The sequence below is a fragment of the Rhipicephalus microplus genome, chromosome 8, assembly GCF_043290135.1.
Source record: "Rhipicephalus microplus isolate Deutch F79 chromosome 8, USDA_Rmic, whole genome shotgun sequence".
In the NCBI taxonomy this organism is placed as follows: domain Eukaryota; kingdom Metazoa; phylum Arthropoda; class Arachnida; order Ixodida; family Ixodidae; genus Rhipicephalus; species Rhipicephalus microplus.
The window spans coordinates 31,746,311-31,769,785 of record NC_134707.1 but is presented as its reverse complement, the minus strand read 5'-3'; the positions used below and the strand labels follow the sequence as shown (position 1 = coordinate 31,769,785).

Here is a 23,475-nt window from a genome sequence, read left to right as displayed (position 1 = left end):
CGACCCACCTGTATCGCAATTTATATAGTATGACGCCTGGTTACATAATTCGCATGGTGTGATGCCTGGTTGTTATTTCGACCTTCTACCACAATGTATTACATACGTTAACGAGGTTTCTTCTTAACGTAACACCTTAATAGGTACCATTTTTTAGCAGAGTTTCAAGCCCCGACATGGCTCTGTGGTAGAATACCGGAATACCACGAGGAGGATCCAGGTTAGAACCCAAATACACCCCGGACATTCTTCTTTTTACGTCCCCTACTTTACCTCTTTCGAGAAATAGCGATCACGGACACCGAGTGGGATCGCCGCAACTACGGTGCCCCCCCCCCCCCCTCCCCACCAAAAAAAAAAAAACAACGCTTGTTACAATCTCATAAGAGCTTTCTCTGTAAACGGTTGCTCCAGTTTGAGACAAATGTGAAATCGCTATAACTTCCAAAAAACAGGTGTTATGAATCGCCGTGGTTTACTTATCTATAGTCTTTAGAAACTGTCAGTGCTAAGCTCTGGAAAGAGTTATTCTCCATACTTCAGCAGTTTATTGGGTGTCACCACTACTGTCACCACCAGAAATTTTGCTATATACCCCCAAAATCAGTTCAAAAAAGCGAGACCTGACTTGTCGCATCGCTGCGCACGTACAAAGGATACGCAGCCGAAACACGCGTATTCACAGATGGTTCTACAACCGAGCGTTGAGAGTTGTACAGAACTTTGGTGCCCTCTACATAAAAGCCTTTCCTTGTTCGTCTTGAGAGAGACATCGTCTACGTCAGCTGAGAGACGTAGCAATAAGGAGACTTTTATTTTTATTCTACGACAGCAGCTGCCGAAACATGAGCGGTATTTGAAGATTTCAGAGGTGATCTTCAAGATATACAGAACAGGCACGAGCGTGGTAGTCACCAACCTTTAACGGAGCAGGGCATAGGTTTACATTTTTCACTCAAATGATGCAATAGGAGAGGTAGGTGTTATTATAGTGACACCGGCTACCTTGTCACTATGAATCGGTAGCTAATCTAGGATTTTGTAAAAAAAAAAAGAAAGCACCTTAGCTACCAGGAAGGGACTGCAGCACCGGAATTTGAGTAGACTATTTTTTGCCAAAGCTAACGCCTCGAACATCCCAAAGATTTACTCGTGAAGAAAAAAAGACCACCTCGAGAACCTGTCGCTTCATGAAGATAGCTTTCTGTGTTGCATTGACCCTAAAAGAAAGCGAATATTTCACGAACATTCGCTTGCCGCCTATAGAGGCTGTGTCATCGTTTTCGACTGTAGGGTGCACGCGTGAACAGTATTTGTGCTCATAGGGCGTACCCCTGCTGTCAGTCAGGATAACGGTTGCCGCATAGTGACGAAGACGCGATTATTACTTGATTTTTTAGCTTACTGTGACAAAATACACTTGTTAGAGTGAGAAATGAACTTAGTTTGCCCCGTTGATTCAACGTTACACGGCACATTACGTCCCGTGCCCGAACCTTCAAACGGCGACGAGTTCACATTCAGTGTTCTTTTTTTTTTTGGAAAATTGGTCTATTCAGAAAGCTTTTACGATTGACTGAGATATACGCAAAAGAATAATAAAAATGGTTACGCCGTAAGGGGAGGTATTAGTCTTGAAAATTCAAAACAATAGCGGATTAGTAGAAAATAAAGCTTGTTTTACACTTTATAATTCCAGTGCCGTCAAAGGCCACCGCCAATCACCACGCACTTCTTGCAGAAGTATAGCGGACGACTCACCTCGTACTTGCCGTTGTTGAACGCACCTAACATAGTTCCGTAGTTGTTTTCAAAATTTCATCTTTGAAAGAAAATTATTTGTTATCATAGGAATGGGAAGTTCACTCTTCGCAAGTGTTAGCGCACAACAATATGACCTATTCGAGACTATAAATATTACACCCGACTTGTCGCAATAAGGCAATAACAAAAACTGGTCACTGCCATCACTTAAGCCGCTGTGTGCCAGTCTGCTTCAAAACAAATGTGGTTTCTCCGTTGAAATAAACTTAGAGCAGATTTTTAGAGTTCACACTAACGCAAGAATAAGGCACATTTCACAGTTAAAAAAAGCAATGAGAACTGCATGATTAATTTGTATCGAAGCACCCTGTTTTATCTTACACGACACCGTAGTTTCAAATAATTTCACCACATCTACATGGGCATTTCCTATTTTTTACAATCTTTTTTTTATCATTTGCTTCGCTACATTCTGGTATCTTTCATCTTATTACCCAACCTTAGAAAGAGATCATGCCAGTGGTATATGAATGCTGGTAAACATCTTTAATATATATTTTATCCCGCTGAACCTCTCTTGAGCTTGAATGCGTATACGCATTCTCTTGAATGCGTATACGCATTCAAATCCACGCGAATGCTCGAGTCAACGTATTGTTTTTGTGTGCTCTTTTTAGGTGAGATGTTGCAGTGAGGTCAGTTTTATGATACCGTGGTTAGATATTCAATAGGACAGGATGACTATATGAAAAAAAAAGTTTGAAAGAAAAATATTTACAAGTAGCTTACTGTCGTCCTCCCCTATCTAAAAGAATCCAGGCAGCGCTGCTTACGCATGTTAAAATGTCCGCAAAAAGGTCTTTGTCGTCCAAGGTCACTCACTTAGTGGTAACATGTAGTATAAGCAAATGGTGGTATTTTTAGAACACCAAAGACTGCTTGACAGAGCTGTTTCCTTGCGGCGTTTACGGTGAAAAATAAAAGCCTTCACTTTGCATGGCTGGTAGCCCCGCCGCGGTGGTCTAGTGGCTAAGGTACTCGGCTGCTGACCCGCAGGGCGCGGGTTTGAATCCCGGCTGCGGCGGCTGCATTTCCGATGGAGGCGGAAATGTTGTAGGCCCGTGTGCTCAGATTTGGGTGCACGTTAAAGAACCCCAGGTGGTCTAAATTTCCGGAGCCCTCCACTACGGCGTCTCTCATAATCATATAGTGGTTTTGGGACGTTAAACTCCACATATCTATCTTGCATGGCTGGTATTCTCGGTTTTATGAAATGCGATATGCCATCACGTACCACTGCTACTTAAGCGAAAGCGATTCCGCTGAACGGGGCACTAGGGTGATCGGCAATGTTTGTGGGTAGGAATTCTTTTTGAACCTTTTGCATTTTTGCCAATGGTCCTGGTGAAGCACAAATTACAAAACAATAATCGTTATTATTATTATTATTATTATTATTATTATTATTATTATTATTATTATTATTATTATTATTATTATTATATTGTTATTATTGTTGTTGTTGTCATCGTCGTCATTGTTGTTGTTGTTGTTGGTATTTAGACCATTCTACACCAAGTCACTACATAAACAAAGAAAAAAACCTACTAAAGAAGCGCAATAGGTATTATGAGAATCTGGCGGTAGCTCCTGAATGAATAATTATTGGAATTTGTTGCAAAACACTCGTAAATTTTATTGATTTCCAACACTATTACGAGAATTGTGTCTCAATACAAGTCATTCACCATATGTACCATTATCTCACGGACTGCAGATGCTCATTAAAATTTTTTTAGAAACCTATTGAACGTCAAGTTAAACGTAGACAATGCCCTTTCAAATAACATCATTATCAACATAACAAACTATTGCACTTTGGGTAGCTTGATTTCATTATACCCATACATATTTTCAAGCATAAAAAACAGAGCTTGTGACCTGTGATGTCTATCTAACAAAAGTTTTACTTTTTCCCCAGAGCAAAACTGGGGAGACAAAGTGAAATTTGGTTGGGGTCGCTGATCACATGGTTCGTCGTGAACAGTTCCAGAGAACACTTACATCACAATATTCTAGTACATTGGACTTGCCGTACTTTATAGTTAACGCACGATTGTAGGCTGCTCTGAAGAGAACTTCCACGGCAGAGCATTGAAGTGAGGTCAACATAATCGTAGCTCAAAAAAATTATTGTGTTTTTGTCCTGACTAAACTTTTTGGCACATTACGCCAATCATCGTATTAGTGATTTTTGTTAAGGATAGAAAACTTTAGAGACTGTGCTTTGCGTTTGAGGTCAACTTTTAATTTAAAGGTTTCTATATAACCAAGTAACTTGCAGATTATACAGACTTTGTCACATGCAGGTTTAGCGGAAGTGACAAATCTATATCTGAAGTACTTTATTTGCAATTTGGCAGGGCTATCATATAGCAAGAATATTAAGCTCTGAAATGTTTAGCATTTCGGTGATACAAGGAACACTGTAAAGATAAAGCGCAATTGTATATTTCTGAAAGTCAGGTGCAGTAAAGGGAGCAAATTTTTGTGAATACATTATTACTAATATGAAGAACAGAACCTACAACCCACCTAAGTAATTTATGCATTTGCATGGCTTAGAATTTATGGCAGGCTCTTGTCCTATCCTACCGCATCAAGTGTTCGACTAGTATACTATTGTACATCAACGCGTATATAATATTTCTTGGAATGTATAGTTCCAATTGTTCACGCGAGTCTAGTTATAAAGTTCGTGATGAAAGGTATCTTGAAGTCGGAAATCACCTCCTTAAAACTTAACACAATGGTTGAAACAGACAACTTAAGTAATAAAAGCTATCTCGAAATATATATTTAATGTTGATGATTCAACAGTTTTCTAGTTCACTGAACGCTTCACATAAATTATGCCATATGAATATTCACCTCGACAAAGTTCCTGTGATTCTGATTATACGTTCTCTGAAAATAACGAAGTATATGATAATTTACAGGCCAAGACTTTGTACTTGCTCATTCAAAACATAGTGCAATACACTATCATAAACGTAGTGTTGTAGGCTGTAATAAGCGCATATCAATTTAAAAATCATCAGAAGTTCAGTGCTTCGAAAAGGCACATGAATACAAGAAACATTTCAGAAGACTACTGTTGACGTCATACTAACAATGTAGCAATGCGGAATGTTCTATAGTAGGTAAGTAGGGGAATTACGTCAAAGCGTTTCCTTGCCCATTGGTCGAGTCCGAAAGACACGTTTCACAATGTATCAAAAAATACAAATAATTCAATACTGCGCTTCTTACAATTACCTCGCTTTGGTTATTTGCTTATGCGGGAGCAAAGATGTGTGCTGAACAGTACCAGGCATGCAAAATCAGATGGCTTAGGCTGGTATTTTTGTTGTAAAAAGATGCATGGCAATAACCTTGCGATACAAACAATCATAGGATAGTCAAACTAGCTGATGGTATAACGCAAATTTTGTGCTCCCCTTTGGAGATCCACACCCTCTCTGTCTCTGACATACGCAATAATATGTGGTCATGCTTGTGTATTTCGGGGGGGGGGGGGGGGGTTGCGAAAAGGCAAGTGAAGGATTTATCAAATAGTATGATTTAAATAGCTCATTACAACAGGAAAGTGAAGATTGCAAGTGTTGGCAAAGAAATCAGCCAAAGAAATTAGTTTGAAACAGCCCCTCTCATAAAGATGTTGGTGCGTGGCCAAGGTTTCTCATAGCAAAGCCTGGCGCTCTTGCGAAGCAGAGTAGCGTGGCTGCATTGACAAAGTTGTATTTAGCATGCAGCCCGTCTTTTATGGTGACGTAGCGTGGCAATTTCTGATAATGCAACCCTTGTTCTCACGTAAACATGACCAATGCAAAGATCTACTAGAAAATAAAGTTGAGTGGTTCACTTTAGACGACGTATCACTAATTGAAGCATGAATGATATTAAAGAATCGTGGTCTGTGGCTTCAATGAAAGAAAAACTGCTGTGCAGTATTGTTTCGACGGACTTGTTACTTATTTTCGGCAATAGTTCCGTGTTTGTCAATATTTAAACAGCAATGCATAATTTAAAATTGTGATACATCATTACTGATCATTCCACCAGTTTCAACGATCAGCTAAGGTATTTTAAGCGCACACATTATTTGCCGTACCCTCCGCCTATATATTTACCTTCACGTTTTGTGCTCGTCTGGTGCTGTCAGCTTTAACGGTACTTTACACGCGTGGCTGTGCTCTTAGACAATTTTAAACACGGCTCTCCTTCCGCATGAACCAGTTTCTCCTTCATACCGCCTCAGTTATATGAATAAAAAGAAGCGATGATAGGAAGCAGATAGACATTGCACCATATATTATCCACTTTCATTTGCCTGGAGACGGCCATGTGTGGTATCCTCTTTCTTCTCTGCTAGGGTTAACCTGCCTGTTCGACACAATATCCTCGCATCATATTCACTGCCCCAGGAACTTCCGTGTTCAAACGTCACTCTCCATTCATACATCCTGTTGATGAGTAAAGAATACTTGATCTATTTTTGACAATTGGACGTTTTTCGCGAATCGTATATTTATCGATATGACCATTTACAGGACGGGTCAAAAGTTTGTGAGATGAACAGTAAAATTGAGTTCTGAACTAGTTTCGGATGGTAACTTGTGTTTTTCCACATGTGTAAGAAGGTTTACTGGGCGAGCCAAAAGAACAGACGGAAAATCGGAAATAGCAACAGGACAAGGAAGGTGGTGGTGCTCGAGCGCCGATCACGGGGTGTCACCATCTCGTGATTATGCTTGCTCTAGTCTGTTCTTGTATTCGTTCCTTTTTAATTGGCCCCGTGAATAAAGATGAAGTCATTGTGGTGATCCAACAGGTGGAAACGAACGGGTCAAGTGGTCTAAGTGAGCAACATTGTGTCCGCGCCGACGATGGTGACCGAGTGAGTGGCGTAAGTGGTTCAATGGCACAATTTACGGGTGATGTGCGCTGTACCACATGGTATGGACCATGGTCATCGAAGTACAGTTCATCTGATGAGCCATGGTATTTTGATAGCAGAGAGAGCGAGAGAATAAAATGAGGGAAAGGCAGGGAGGTTAACCAGAAAATGGAGCATCCGGTTTGCTACACTGCACTAGGGGAAGGGGAATGGGGAAGAAAGATTGGAAAAAAAGCGAAGAGGGAAATAGACGCGCGCGAAAAAAAAAAGGGGGGGGGGAACTGGGGTGCTACAGTCTATACAATAGGCCACTGCCACGCAAAAAGTTCAGTAAGGCCTTCACTGATTTTCTGTGAGCACACAAATCATGTCGTCTTTCCAGCACTGATTGTTCAGACAAAGGTCTGTCGTCAAGGCGAGCTAACGCAGCAGCTAGTTGCCGTCTTTGCACGCTGTAACGAGGGCAGTGACAGAGAACGTGCTCTATAGTTTTATCGCTGCCGCACCGACCGCAAGCAGCACTGTCTTCTATGCCGATTCGGAAGGCGAAAGCTTTGGTGAAGGCGACACCAAGCCATAGTCGGCAAAGCACTGTTGTCTCGAGTCGAGAGAGTCCAGACGGAGGCCGGAGTCGACGAGATGTGTCCAGTCTACGCAGTCGCGTGTGCCGTAAGCACTCGGTGTTCCACAGAGATTTTAATTCTGCATTTGCGATTTTTCGGATGGTCATTGCAGCATCAGTCCTAGTAGCTTGGTAGACGAATTAGGTGCAGAAGGTGGTACATACAGCCGTACAAGGGTTCCCGGAGAAAACGTCCCGGCAGAAGCGTGGTCGTCATCACAGGCCTCTTTCTGGCTTTGCTGGTCGGCCGTAGTAGACTGCTTCGCTAGTTGGCGGCCTTCTTCTTTATGACGGGTGGTTTCGAACACGGTCGTGCGCTCAGAGGCAAATGATGCGTATGGAAGCAAATTAGGTTGCGTGCTATGACTTGCGACCGTATTGAAAGAATAATATTGAAGAACAACTTATTCAAGGAATACCGTATTGAAGGAAATATTGAAGGAAGACCATATTTAATACTGGTGGTGAGATAGTAGCTGAGGTATACGCGCGTGTAGCAAACAGGAGAACCAGGTCACAGTTTGTTTGGTCATGTTGCAGGCGAGAGGAAGAGAAAGACGTGAGACGACGTCATGTAGGCGGCCGAAGGGGCCGTGCCGAAACTCGCCATTTTGGTCATAACTCAGCGGCGGCGGCTTCCAGCGTGTGACACGCCAGGTGCGTAAGCCCCGTTCTATTCTCGTGCAGCTCTAGCCAGAATCAGCTGCGCGAAATGTGTAGCGTGTAGGTCAGGAAATGATGATGATGACGGTACTACAGGGCCTCCCTCCTCCCCTAGCGCTTTGCGTGATTTGAAGTTATATGGAAAAAGAAAGAGAGTGACAAAAACTATTAGATGAACGCCAATCTGTAAGGTTTCCGATGGGAAGTCCAGGTTGTCAACGTGGGTGGGCCATCGAGAACCAGAGAGTCTCTGGCCGGCGACACTGTGAAAAACGCAGCGGACGAAGCTGATAGCGCCGGGTCGCGGTGGTAATTGACACGTGCGTCTCACGGTGACTTGGCGAGATCGTTCGAAATTGCACCCAGTGGTTCAAGCAGACGTGGCTGACAAAGATACCCACTGGTGGAGCCGTGGAAGGGTGCCGAAGGGGCCGCACTGGCGACGTGGGCGAAACGGTGCGATTCAATGACGCAGAGGCATGACGATTGAGCAGTGAAGTGGAACTGCCGTGGCGGCATCTTCGACAGTGCACATGGTGCTGACATCGCTGTCGACAAGGAGGAGTGGCCCCAGTCATTCTGGTGGGAAGGCCAGCGGCGATGAAACACTGATATCAGCGTTTCATTTCGGCTCGCGCGCCAGCGCGGGTGGTCGAGTCGACGGATGCGCAAGAACCGAGCACAATGGTCAGAAAAGCGCACGATGGTTACAGCGCGCCGGCAGATGCTCGGCGAGCGGTCGATGCAACCCCTGCGCAGATGTAGTTGACGCCTGGGTCATGGAAACGCGTTAACGCTGTTGGCGTATAGGGTGCGCGTCGCCGTAGGTGATAATATGGTGTTTGGTAATTGATGTCTGACGGTCTCTCGATGAACGTGCAAAATAGGCGTGGAATTCCATCAACAGGTCATTTAGTCTTCGTTTGTTTTCGTCAGGTAGTGTTGCAGTTATGTCGACGCCACGGAGAGATGCTTCGGCCCTATCGGTTGCCTCGGAAGCAAAACACTCAGTCACATTGGTTACTGGGTAGGCATAGGAGATGACAGTGCCAGAGAAAAGGTGTCGGTGTTCGTAGCTAAAATTTGTAATAAGAACCTTGCAGTGGCCAGCCTGGAGACCTACTAGGCTTCGTGCTACGCAGACACCTTGGGAAAAGGGTAAGGATTGATTGCTCTCCGCGACCATTTCATCGTGTGCTAATTTGTTGCACACCACTTGAACCATAACATCTTATCGCGGTGGTATTGTCACAGCATCGTCAATTACATGCAGAGATACTCGATCGTGGCTGGGATCATGCTCTGATGGGGCGATTTTTGTTGAGAACGTGACGAGGCGTTGTCGAATGCCGATGATAGTACCGTGCTCCCTCAGGAAGTCCATGCTAATGATCAGGTCTCGAGAACACTGACGGAGAACGCTCAAGATGACAACGAAGGTAGAACCACGAATCTGTATTCGTGCCGTGCAAACGCCGAGCGGTGCGACGATGCGCCCGCCAGCAGTATGAGTTGGCTCGAGGTTCCAAGGTAACGTGACCTTCTCCAGGAAGGCAGCCAGTTTTTCACTTATTGCAGAAAAATCCGCACCCTTGTCCACTAAATCACTTACTTTGCGACCGTCAGGAATGTCTAATGAAATCTTTGCGGAAACAGCTGGTGTAGGCATCGTCGGGGAATCGTAGGTTTGCGGAAGCGTTGATGGGAAAGCTTGGGTTGGTCCAGTATGAGCGGCCTCGCCCCACTGCGACTGGTGCGAGGATGACGGATTTCCGCACTGCTGAGCCACATAATTTTCAATTTCTGGAGGCCGCTGACCGAACCTGGGTGGTGGTGAGTTTGTCGAAAATCCGCGTAGTGCAAGCTGTCGGTAAGAGCGCTGTCTGTACAGATGCTCAGCTTCGCCACAGTGGAAGCAGAGAGGACGTCGATCTGGCGCACGCCAGACGTCTGATTTCCGCGAGATCAGGTGAGGTGCGCTGTAATATGGCGCCGCTTGGACCGTCTGCAGCATGGCTCGGGCCACGGTGGGGTGTGGAATTGCAGGTGTAACAGATTTCTGCAAAGCTTGAGCATATGACATGGGGGAGGAAGTCACTGGTTGGTTGATAATCCCGCATAAAAGGTGGTTCTCTTAAGGCATGCTGGACTTCATCGCGGTCAACGCTGGAAAACGAGGAGATCGTGGACGGCGAGGGCATGGACAGCTTGTGAAGTCCTTCGCGAAGGACTGAACGTATGAGCTCTTCGAAGAAATATATTTGGACACTGAAAGTTTCGAAGTGGTCCATAGTAAAAGCGTTGACGTGCCATTCGTATGACGGAGCGCGGTGCCGAAGAGTGCTTTAGATGGTGACGGCTTCTGTGAGAAATTCCGACACCGTCTTGGATGGACTGCGCACAAGGCCACCGAAAAGCTGCTCTTTCACTCCACACATGAGGTACCGCACCTTCATATCTTCTGGCATGCCGAGGTCAGCTCGGTAAAAAAGACGCATCATGTCCTCGATATACATCGCAACCCTTTCGTTCGGCATTTGTATGTGGGACTGCAGATCACGCTAAGCTCTCTCTCGTTGGTCAAGGCGGGCCTATGCCTCAAGAAGCCGGCGTTTGAAGTCTTTCCATGATGTAAAGATACTAGGCCGGTTCTCATACCATATACGTGCGCCATCCAAAAGACTGAAATAGACGTGCCGCAGTTTGTCCACGTCATCCCACTGGTTGTGCACGGCAACAAACTCGTAGTGAACGAGCCAATCTTCCACAACCTTAGGTGAAGTGCCATGATAGGGATTTGGCGTTCGCGGTTTCAGTAAAGTGCAATGAAACGGCATCTTGCCGGTCATACCGGTTAGGTTGGTGTCAGTAGGGCTGGCCGGAGCCACCATGTTGTCTGTAAGAAGTCCAAACTCAGGGGACTCCCTTCGCATTCTTCTCCTGGTGTGGTCTACAGGAGTGGCCACTGGTACGACGTGGTACGACGGAGGGGTACGGTGCACAAATTACCGAGCACGTCCACCAGTTTGTCACGCAGCAAGAGCCGTAGAGAAGAGACAGGAACACGAGCGCGTAATTTTTAACGAAGCGCTAACACACACTGCGTCTTTGTTCTCTTCAGCGTTTTCGGCCGGCTAAGGTTTGCCGGCGCAAAACCCTAGGTGGCAATATAAGCAGTCAATCACCTCTGGCATAAACGCGAGCACGGGTATATGTCAAATATGTGATAGGAAGAGTTTCGCGACGTACGTGACAGGATAGGGACATTATTGACGTCATGACCAGTGAGTCATATTCAAACCATCTTACCTTTGCATACTATTTTAATGCGATAACAGTTATATGGACACTCTCAGCTGGATTTTGTCACCAGCGTCAGCGTTGGCGTCACTCACCGTATATGTATACGTATCTATATATATGAAATTGCGAGAAAAAAATTAAAGAAAAGACTGCGGGGCCTGGAAACGAACTTGGAACCTCCACATCGTGAGTGCAGCATTACCAGCAATGCCGGTAATGCTGAATATAATTACCAGCAATTCACGAAAGCCAGACGAACGCGCTTCGCAACAGCAGAACCTGCAACCTGCTCATAGGGTTCGCTCCTTCGCGCACGGGCTACCTCGATAGAGGGGGAGGGGGCCCTACGGCAAGCCGTCAGCGTCTCGGAGAAGACGAAGTTGTGCCGCAGCTGCTCCGCTTGTTCAAGCCAGCACGAGAGATGAAGACGCCAGTAAAAACTACAGCGTCTTTGGACGTCCATGCCAGAGCAGGGATAAATAAAATATGTGGGAACCAAACTCCACACGTCTTCCTACTCGTACGTTAGAATGCGGGCCGTGCGAAAGAAACAAGAGATGACATCGCACCTGACGGTGTTTTTTCGGGAGCAATGTCAGTGGTTGTTGCCGTCGCGGTAGCTCGATTACTTGAGTGAAGGAACTAGCGCTACACTGCACGAACTTACTAAAACATTATAGCATGCTGTGTCTACATACTTCTCTGCTTCAGATGCGTCTCGCGATTCGTTTCACGTGTAACTTGCGGTCATTGTGCGTGCCACAATTGTGTTGTTAGCGTGTGGCTGTAGTGGTTACTATTACTCTGGATTAGGAACACTCTTTTCACGAATGTGAGTGAGAGTGTCAGTACTTACCTGCTGTGCACAGCTGTTACAGCGGCGGCTGCATTTCCGATGGAGGCGGAAATGCTGTAGGCCCGTGTACTCAGAATTGGGTGCACGTTAAAGAACCCCAGGTGCTCTAAATTTCCGGAGCCCTCCACTACGGCGTCTCTCATAATCATATAGTGGTTTTGGGACGTTAAACCCCACATGTCAATCAATCAAAGCACAGCTGTTACAAGAAGTGCATTTTGTGTTACTTTTCACACGACAAAGGTGAATCATGTGGACGAGACAGGCATACTGCTCGCGTGCATAATTCCGTCCTAACTCTCAGTGCTGGCATGAGCAACTGAAAACTCATGCGATTGAGAATTTGGTTTAACTGACAGAAGCCATTGGTTTACTTTTCAGAAAAGTGCAGTTATGATGATGTTTAAAACGTTTCTAATTATTTAACATAGTCTGGCAAATAAACGCTCGGTGAAACTCTGCAGCCCGTTTACCTTTCTGCTTTCATCTGCAGTGTTAGCATAGCCTCATTGGATGTGGTGTGGCTATGCGGGAAGACGCAGGTTCGACTCCAGGCCACGGTAGCCGTATGTATATGGGGGGGGGGGGGTGGACGCAAAGAACACCCATGTGCTTATGCTTAGATTCATCGCAAAAAACGTCAGTGGCTATAAATTATTCCGCAGACCCTCACCCCAGCGAGCCTGATAACTATATGATCATGGCGGCACATATAACTCCAGCGATTGTATATGATCGTGCTTACATCCATGGACGATGCAGTGGTATCACGTTTCCTAAAATGTTGAAAAAGTAACTGTGGTGATTTTTTTATGCTACTCGTTGATATGGTGAGTGCTATTGGTGCCGTGCAAAACTTAAAACGTGTATGCTTATCAAGAAGGTCGACACCAAAAAAATACAATATTTCAGAACAGTCTGAGGTAATCAATAAAGCAAGACTGTTTATGGAAGCTGACCTCTATGTATTCGTGACAAATCGGTAGTTTGAAACAACACGAGACACACACGGAAGTGTGGCAAGCATCTTGCTAGTGTCTGGCGATAAAAAAAAAGGTGGCCTTTACGCTACACCCATAAAACAAAATTATAAACGTCACTCCTCTATGGCTTGCATCAATCGCAGGTAAAAGTAATCGCACGTGACTGGCCGCGGGCGGCTAGTCTCAGCGTGCGCATGCGTGTGTGCAAGACCCCGTCGTCGAGGAGAAACTTGAACACTGAAGGAGAAACGTTGCTCCTTTGGTCCTTGCTGCGAGAGGGTACGATGGATAAGGGGTCCAAAAGGGAGGACGTCGCTGTGCCGAAGGAGAAACGGAACTCGTTTCCCCATTCCCGCTCATTTTTTTACAGTGTGGGCACGCTCAACGCTTTAATTTTTGTCCGTGGAGGAAACTCATCGAGACTGCCTCCACAGGAAGAGACTTTCGTGCAGGAACCCCGCCGCGGTGGTATAGTGGCTAATGTACTCGGCTACTGACCCGCGGGTCGTTGGATTGAATCCCGGCTGCGGCGGCTGCATTTCCGATGAGGTGGAAATGTTGTAAGCCCGTGTGCTCAGATTTGGGTACACGTTAAAGAACCCTAGGTGGTTAAAACTTCCGGAGCCCTCTACTACGGCGTCTCTTATATTCATATGGTTGTTTTGGGACATTAAACTACCCATATCTATCTATCTATCTATCTATCTATCTATCTATCTATCTATCTATCTATCTATCTATCTATCTATCTATCTATCTATCTATCTATCTATCTATCTATCTTTCTATCTTTCTATCTATCTATCTATCTATCTATCTATCTATCTATCTATCTATCTATCTATCTATCTATCATCTATCTATCTATCTATCTGTCTATCTGTCTGTCTGTCTGTCTGTCTGTCTGTCTGTCTGTCTGTCTGTCTGTCTGTCTGTCTGTCTGTCTGTCTGTCTGTCTGTCTGTCTGTCTGTCTGTCTGTCTGTCATGCAGGAAGCAGAACAAAAGTGATATACTGTGATCAGCTGTAAAGATTGTGAGGCTGTCAACGATTGTGAAACATATAACTCAATAGTTGCATACTTTTTGCGGGAAACTGAGTGCGTGTGAACAAATAAAAGCACTACAATAAACCAGTTATGAATTAATCAGGCGATTTCCGGCTTATTCGAATGAATCAGGTGTAGAGTGCTCCAAAAGTCGAGTATAACCAGATAAAGCAAGGAAAGATTTGTTTCGGACAAGAGTATGCGCTGTTACGTTGGAATAACAAGAAACCAACTACCAAAACAGCTTTTCACTAACAGCCTGAAAGCAGTCAATTCGATGGTAATGATCTCGAGAAACTCTCAACGCAACCTAGGTACATGCGTGTCCCTCATTTGTGCCCTAATGGAAGTGCGGTGGCTACCTCCAAGAATCAGACGCACGTCTTCAGCATCGCCAGATCTAGGCTTGTTAGGCTAACATGGCTGGTTTGGAGGTTGTGCCGTTTGAGTGCAAATATTTACAAAGATTTGCCGAACGAGCATTCTATGCCATTAAAGCACCATTGGTACAGGCATGTGCAAATACTGTTTCGCCTAGCGTAAATGACCAGATATACGCCATTTATCCCAACCACCTGCTACCTAAAGCGATAATGAACTGCGTTGACGTTTATTGGGGGCAGGCGACTGCACTCACCTTTCCTGAAGGCGCCTATTTAAATGTATAAAAGAGCACATAGCACAGTTACTGGCCATGGAACCTGCAACAGTTCTATAACAATGGAACGAGTTTATTACATTGTCGTGCTTTGCACAGTGTTCTACACAGCACCGTCACGTGCTCAAGGCAAGTCGTCTTTTTATACATACTATTTTACTACTACTTGAGTTGAGATTGCAAAAAGTGTTTACTGCCTCGTAATAATTTGCTTCAAACTCTTCAAGGTGACAGGCATTCACCTACATTTCAAACACGAAGCATTTCTTTAGGTGCAGTAGGTTATTTTGAGCATATGTCTGCGTACATATCTATCTATCCATCTAGTCGCCCACGTCTGGGTAGTCTTTTGATCTCCCTTTTTATTGGATAAACGAAAATTACTGTGCAAGAGTAAGATTAGGCACAAATTTGACTCGCTGGTTATGGTATAAAGTAAAAATTCAGTCGCGTACGTCGCCAAACACTTTCCACAAGATAATGACACATACCCACTGCTGGGTAGGTCCCACTGGTTTGAGGTATGTGCCGCAACTGATTGACCATTTATATTTACCCAGGAACGGCGAGAACAGAATTGCGTTACTTTAATGCTTGAATATTAACTAACAGCTGCCTTAGGCAGCTTTGCTTAGGCATCTAACATGAAGAATAAATGCTAGTGTCCCAGCCGGAATCGAATCCTAGCACTCTGCTTGGCAACCAAGTATTCTACCACACAGCCACGCGAAGTGCAGGAACTACTTTTGAAACAGACGCCAATATTAGTGAAACATAAATTGTGTTTGCTGTGCAGCTGTCCATTTATAAAGATTACATATGTACTCCTATGATGCAGCCGTAACATCGGGTCAAAAGCGATTGGAGGTATGCATCATCCCCTGAAGGTAATTTTTGAAGCAGTGACCAGGTATATTATCCTCGCGAGCACTATCGCTACAAATTAGCTCACTGCTGTTGGTTTTGCTAATACCGATGTGGTTGTTGGCATTGTTACGCAACTATAATCAACTGGTTACATAAAACATATGTGGCTGTTCGCCTTGTGCACAATTTTTGTACACATCCTTATGACACCTCGTACCGTTTCGCTCATTAAAAATTACAAGGCCCTCTTCTTCCATTTGCGTGCTTTGCATAAAATTGAATCTCAAGGTACGTGTGAGCTGCCAATTTTCATCTTCCTTCCGTCCTAACAGCGGCATGAGGCCGGCTCTCAGGCTTCCACTTTGCGGTTCGGCCATAGACGCCGGAAAGGCCTCCACTTCAATTTTTTTTTGTAAGGTGGTTGACTCGTGGGGAGGTCTATATGTAAATATGTTTCAATCCGACTGATGTACTTTTAAAGAAGACACGCAGATTTTGTTAAGAACAGGCATTTCATCAAACAAGGACAAATGCAGGAGTCATCGAAAAGAAACTATAACTAAAACAAAGTTTGCGGAATTAAAAGAACAGATAGGAAAGCAAATTATGCTCTGAAAGAACTTTAGGCAGGTACAAATAAACGCAACGCGAAGTGTTAATAAAATACCTACATCACGAAAGCAAAAAAAAAACACACACACAAAGAACAATCACAAGAAGCTCGTACTCGCGCTTCTCAGTTAAGCGTGCGACGCAGTGCGCACACTACAGCAATATTTAAAAGCTTGAAATATTGAAAGAATGGTTGCTACAAAATCACAATAGAAAGTTTCATTGCAACCCGGCCAGCTCATGGTGTACGTAGTGATTTCGACGGGCTGCCACTGCTGGCCTTGCTAACTAAGTGAGATTATGAGGGTGCCCGGTGTTGCGGCGACTAAATTTCGTTGCGCTGTACACTCCATGGTTGCCGCCTTCGCGAGACTCACGACAATGACGACCGTGCTCCTCGCTGCTTCAACGTCAACTGCCGAAGTAGCCGAATTCTTTTCGTGGCTTACCATCTCAGTTGAGGTTATTTTTGCACATCAGTAGCCCCTTCACTGCAGGTCTAGGAAAGACGTGGCGGCGCCACTGACGAGTAGTTGGTTGCCGGAAGTCTTTTAAGGGCGAAGCTCCTTATAGTGTACCTTTGTGACTAGTCACGCGTAACCGAGAGAAGAAGAGACGAGAAAGAAAAGGAGGCAAAAGAAATGGATGACCATTTCTCGTTTTATTTCCTAGATGGCGTTACTCTGCAGCTGATCTCCGAAGTGCCCTTACTCTCTGATTGGCTGCTGCGCGTGCCGATTGGCCGCTGCGCGGGCTTTGCCAACGAGTGCCTCTCTCAATGCATGGAGTTTCCTAAAATTAACTAGAGGGGACTCTGTCGCTGCTATCATTGAGCTACCATGGGAATGATGGGTAGTACACACGTTTGCCTAGTCTTCGTACTTGCTAGCGGCGAATTGTACTTGCGGCTTCGTTTATTGCTGTGTTTCGGCTTTGTTTTTAAAGACAGGTTCAACCCTTTTGAAATTCGTGACCCGATTTGGAAAGGTAAATCTAAAATAATAGGGTCGTGAAGCGCTACCGCTCAACACTTCCTGATTTTTGTTTTGTGAGAAAACAGCTCCAAGCCACAAGAACACACACGGAGCCAAAAGCAGGCCAGAAGTACGAATATCAGGCAAGTTTGTGTACTACCCACCCTTCCCGTGCTCGCTGAAGCACCGTGCGTTGCAACTCCCAAATACACTAGCGCCAGAGTTCCTTCTAGTGTATATTAGGAAACTTTAAGTCTCACTCTGCACGCAAGGCATTGAGAGCGTTGTTGCGCTTTCTGTGGGCAAGTGCTCTTAGAGTAAGCAGCGTCGTGGATTGTCTGATGACCTTCTGTCTCCTTTTTTCTACAACGTCTCTTTTCTCTCACCCTTTATCCCCCTTACCCCCTTCCCCAGTACAGGGTAGCCAGCCGGTCGGAGAACTGGCTAACCTCCCTGTCCTTCCCCATTTATTCCTCTTCCTTTATGTCTCAGTGTTCTGGATGGTTACCGTACATGGCGGGTCGTTGGTGGGCCATGGACGGAGTGGAGCGGTGGGCACGTTCAAGACGCTTGCGCTCAGCTTCCTTGGCTCGCATGTCGTCGGTGTTACCCGCGTGGCGTCTGCATTCTCAAACGCGATCAGAGGCATGAACGCATGCACGGATGAACGGACGCTTCGCCCCACTCATCCTCATTCACTCCCCGGATATGCTGTGATTTTTTTTCCTGAACACTAAGACGCCCTTCCTTGAACGAAGATGCGCATGGGAGAGAATCGGAGTCGTTTATCACATATGTGTTGTTATGAATAGGTATATTAAACTATTTGCTGGCGATTGTGCTTATACCGCGTAATAACTAATCAGGCAAATAACTTAATTCTTCAACTAGACTTACATGACACATAAAACTGGTGCTCACACTGGCTCCTGCTCTAAAATACCACTAAATGTGAAATGGTTCATTTCTCGCATCACCCTGACTCATTCCCTATGGCATTAATAACACCAACCTCGAGTGCGTGAAACCATATAGATGTCTCAGAATTTAGCTCACCAATAACCCTTCTTAGCGGGAGCACATTGAACATATCACTAACAATGCCAACAGATCTCTCGGGCACATACGCAGAAATTTTTCGAAAGCTTCATGTAATTTAAAGTTACTACTCTACAAAAAAAATAATTACAGCCATGCTAGAGTCTGCTTCTTTTGTTGGGTACCCTTGTCATAAACATTAACATCTATCAATGAATTAGCTCAAAATTGTTCAGTGCGTTCCATCAATCCAAACTATTCCCACACAGCTAGCTTTTTGCTAATAAAATCGTACCTTGCACTAATATAGTTAAAACTTAAAAAAAATTTTCTCGTCTATGTTTTCTCGAAAGATGGTGTACAAAAGGAATTCACCTAAAGAAAAGCACATCTCAGCCACTTCATACCCATCCTCGCGTCTTCATCATCAGAGTAACGTTTCAATTATGTTTTGCCGCACTAATGTTTTTCCGACTCCTTTTTACCAAAAACGAGCATTCAGGAGAACCACCTTTCTCCCTCCATTGCCTGTATGGAGGACACTAGATCATTATTGGCTGTACTAAACAATCACGTTTTCAGCCTAAAATAGGTTCAATTGTTTGAACACATTTAAATTCTATTTAAATATTGTATTTTTTATGTTTTTAAAAGCCCACCCCCCTCTGTAACGGCTTTATGCACTTGAAAAACAAATAACTAAACAAATAAATAAATCAAGACATCTGCGTGGCAAGCAAGTGTTCTATACTTTTTCGCACTGTTTGGAAAAAAGGACACAATACATGAATGTCATGTGGTGGAAGGAGTCTCGTTAATGAATTACATATTTATGTGGAAGAAAGTGATGATCGCGCCAGGCGGCAAAACGAAAATTTGAGGAACGAGTGATGGTTTAAAGGTTCACCTATTACAAAGTGCTCAGATATGTTTATTTGTCATCAGTAGCTAAACCATCAGCTAAGTTAGCTACTGCTAAGGTTCATGCGTTGCCCAGCGGAAGCCTAGCCGACATTTTGCTCATTTGCAATAGCAATATAAAAATCTTTGGCGTAGTCGGCATTTAGCCACTCCGCTTGCAAGATGATTTCAACGATGCTTTAAAATCACCAATGTTACGGGGACAGTGACTCGTTTCTTCACAGCGGTACGGTTGAGGCATGCACCAAGAACCGAAGCAGGTTAGCAATTCCGAAGCCATTCTGCATTAAACCTGATAATTCTATCGCGATCTGCTCTTGAAGGCGAAGCTTTAGCGTCCTCCCATTTTGTCTCAACTTTGAGCGCTTTTGTTTAGTCAGGAAAACGGGTAGTTCTGTGGAGAAGTCTAGTATTTACCGCCCAAGTGGTAGATAATGAGCAACACGTGAGCATGTCAACAATAATTCCTGCATCGAAATATACACATATTTGTATGAATGAGAACATTAGTGAAATAAATGACGTCTATATTAGGCCAAATGCCCTACTCTCACTAAATTCAATGGTGTGAAAGATATAATAGCAAAGTTCACAGCCAACCGCATGAAATAAAATAGTGTGAATGGGATACATGGTAATCACATTCGAATTTTCTGAAGTCTAAAATAAATGTGCTTGAATATCTACACCCCGTCACACACTAAAATATATAGTCCGCAATATCATCTGAAATATTTATTTCAACATAACTTGCCAGATTGTCTAAGTGTTGTGACTTGAAATACGTCGAAATATATATCTATATAAAATTGGCTCCGTATCGGCTGTTACACAGCAAATGTCGTCGAAAGAAGATAGTCTTGCGTCTGGAAAAAGTGAACAAAACGTTTATGTGATATTCTGCGCAAGAAAGTCGGTGAATGGTATACTGGAGGCACTGCGTTAGAGTGCCTCGAGTGTGCAACGGAGGTGAACGAGTGCATCAAGTCACGTCGCACGTGAGACATGAGCGCTATCTGGCAAAAGAAAGCGCGCACGCCCTGCGCGCTCGTCTCGAAGGTGATAAGGTGTAGACGCAAGGCGACGGGTAGGTACCACCACCGTGTCGTCTTAGCAAAGCGTCGGAAACACTTGCCTTTTCGTGCAAGCGTTGCCTGGTCAGCGCGACGTGATGAACTCTGTGGTCCATATAATTACTTCCGTATGCCTTTTCTAGTAAGGGACACACATACAGAATATTGACGTATTGATATGTTGCCACATATATGCTTGCTACTTGCTTGCTTGCTACTTGCTTTCTATTTGACAATCGCACAAGTATGAACGCTAAACGTTGAGCAATATTGGTAGGCGCTGCAGATGGGGTCAGCCGTTTTGAGTATCGTTTGGCCACATTGGTGCCGTTTAGGGTCCCGTTAAGGGCGGACAACAGACAAATGTACATACAGACAGATAAACCAAAATTTTTGCGTCGAAGGTCCCTAGGAAAGACTATCGTCTTAAAATGCTTGAGATATTGTATTGGTAAATGAGAACAACAAAACGAAGCCACAAGCTTTGGCCACAACCTTAAGTACGACACAAAAGACACTTGCATTTACCTGTGCCTTTAACAAGTGTATGAATTCCACGTTAAAAAGGCAACGTAAACTTATCAAAAAAAGCACAAGCTACACAAGTGAAATTATTTTTCAGCAGTGTCTGCACTTCTGCTACTACCCAACAAAAGTGTTGCAATTAAAACACATTGAGTGTACATTGTGAAGCGTGTAGAAGGAAGATGAAAAAATTGAAGTATTCTAAGCGTTCATTTATCACAAAAAGAAAGAAAAGAACGTTATGACATTCACATTGGTGCAAGTACGCTGGAAGAGATCTGCAGTGGTAAAGACAAATGCTTTACCGTTTTTTTTCCCTCTACACTAACTGATAGGGGAGATCTGTTCAGCAGGATACTATATTGTTTTAGGGATGCCTTCGCTTGCGAGAATATACTGCTAATACAGAAAAACACTCAACTTGGCATTGACTGATAGAAGTGCAATCATTGCCGTGCAATGCAGAAGGCATTGCAGCGGAAAATCATAACTCCGGATGTGTAGCAGCGGCAGCAGCAGCAGCAGCAGTGAGGAACATTGGTTGATTGTATAGCATTACTAATTCTTTCGGACTTTCAGCTTACAATACAACGAAGTAGCTCCGAAGCCCTATTTTTTTCTACTTTCGCTTGAGATGAAAAAGAAAAAGTTACGTATGCTGCTCTCTCTGTTAGCGACGAACGATCAACATTTTTCAAAAACTGTGTTTGCACCAGAATAGCGCACGGAAGAGCAGAAGTTTTATAGTTTAAAATCTGCTTGAGTGAACTCAAATAGCAGCTAAGGAACGCGCGCGTCAATAATGAAGGGTAGCTAGTATTACCAACGGGAAGGTATTTCACGCAGACAAAATGCTGATGCAGCACAATTGTAGCTTGGACAGCAGCTCCTAACAATATAAATGAGAATGAAACATGGCGCTGAATCGCCAATTTGCTGTCAGACACTTTATCACGAGATACCTTAATAATTATCTTGTGCGCTCCACTTACCTGTGAGCTACGGAAGAAAAAGCTATTATCTGTCTCAAGAGCTTTCAATCTTTTATTTCAGGACCAGAGCCAAAGTTGGGGGAAAACGTTACGGTGCACGCACAAGTAATGTACGACAAAACTTTTAAAAGAACTTTTCCGAACGGAACGAATGAAACTTTTATGAAGACCTATTTTGAGAACATATTTAAAAAGGTGAACAATTTACTACTTTTTCTTCCAAAAGAACGACATATTTAAGTTCGCAACGAAGCACATATGAGCACACTTACCTACACAATTGTATAATCAAAACTGTCTAGCAATATTAAAACGTTGTTTAACCATTGAAGACACTAAAAACCAGTTCTCTGGGTTAGCCATTGCCGACGTTAAGTATGGAGCCCCGCCACTGTGGTCTAGTGGCTAAGGTACTCGACGGCTGATCCGCAGCTTACGGGATTGAATTGTGGCCACTGTGTTTTCGATGGAGGCGAAAATGCTGTAGGCCCGTGTGCTCAGATTTGGATCCACGTTAAAAACTCCAGGCGCTCAGAATTTCGGGGACCCTTCTCTACGTAGTCTCTTCAGAACTTTGCAAGTGAATCGGGTTTTGCGCTACCGAAGACTGTGCTGAGAGGTGAGGTGACGCTACGTGTCTGCAAAACTCCACATGATGTTTTTCACGACACCTATAAGTAACTTTCACCAGACTATGCTGCAAAGTACCGAAGTTGAAGAATGGCTTACATAAAGCTGGACTCAGCACATCCCTGTTTTGGCAGGTTCGCCTTAATGTTGAGACGATTGAGCGTTTCTTTTAATTCTCTAACCGGTATTTCAATCAAAGAAAAGGATACTTCGTCGCCCTCCTGCAGAAAAAAGTTACAGTGGAAAATCAGTGTAGCGCTAATTACATCAGTTGGTGAGGCTATTCAGGTTATAGCCCCTGGGAGGTCTACTATGCTGTGTTTGATTACATACGTGTAATAGAAAGATTACCATGCCGGTATATATTTGCTCAGGTGGGCAGATATGCTGTTGGGTTGGTAGATGATAATAGGAAGTTTGCGGGTAGAAAGTGGCAAAGGGAAGCACAGGGCCGTTGACTGGCGGCACATAGGAAATGCCTTTGTCCTGCAGTGGGCGTAGTCACGCTGATGATGATGATATTATATTTGCTTGTTTAGGTTTTAATTACAACCTGTATATAACTCCACCATATATCTCCATCTGATAGACTGCCTGTTCTGTGAAGCTTATTTTCTTTCGGACTAAAGGCCCAGTGTTTGTAGCTTGATATGGCTTTGACTCAAATCCTGCCACCTGGTTTCGGGTCCATTATTCCTTGTGGATGAGTGCCATCAGCAAGAGGATATCATCCTCATTATCATCATAAAAAATGTTGGCAAGTTCTGAGATCAGCTGGCTCTACTTTGCTGAGAAGACGGAAGAAAATTACAGATGATAGAAAGAAGATGCTACAACAAAAAAGAAGAGCACAAATTAAAAAAACAAAAAAAGTAGTATGACATTGCCTGAAGTCAGTCCATATAGACAACTGCCTACAAAAAGAAAACTGACCTCATATCTGCATGGTACACCGCAAATGTCATCAAAAGACGATACTCTCGTCTG

At 44.1% G+C, this 23,475-nt stretch overlaps 1 protein-coding gene across 1 annotated transcript in view; it reads left to right on the top strand.

Moving 5' to 3' along the window:
• Nucleotides 1–14,879: 14,879 nt before the first annotated feature.
• Nucleotides 14,880–23,475, top strand: part of LOC119165754 (uncharacterized) — a 73,058-nt gene continuing 64,462 nt past the window's right edge. The window contains exons 1-2 of the mRNA XM_075871461.1: nucleotides 14,880–14,985; nucleotides 21,920–22,053. Of these exons, the coding sequence (XP_075727576.1) occupies nucleotides 14,919–14,985; nucleotides 21,920–22,053 (201 nt within the window). The 5' untranslated portion in view covers nucleotides 14,880–14,918. The remainder of the gene's footprint in view (nucleotides 14,986–21,919; nucleotides 22,054–23,475) is intronic.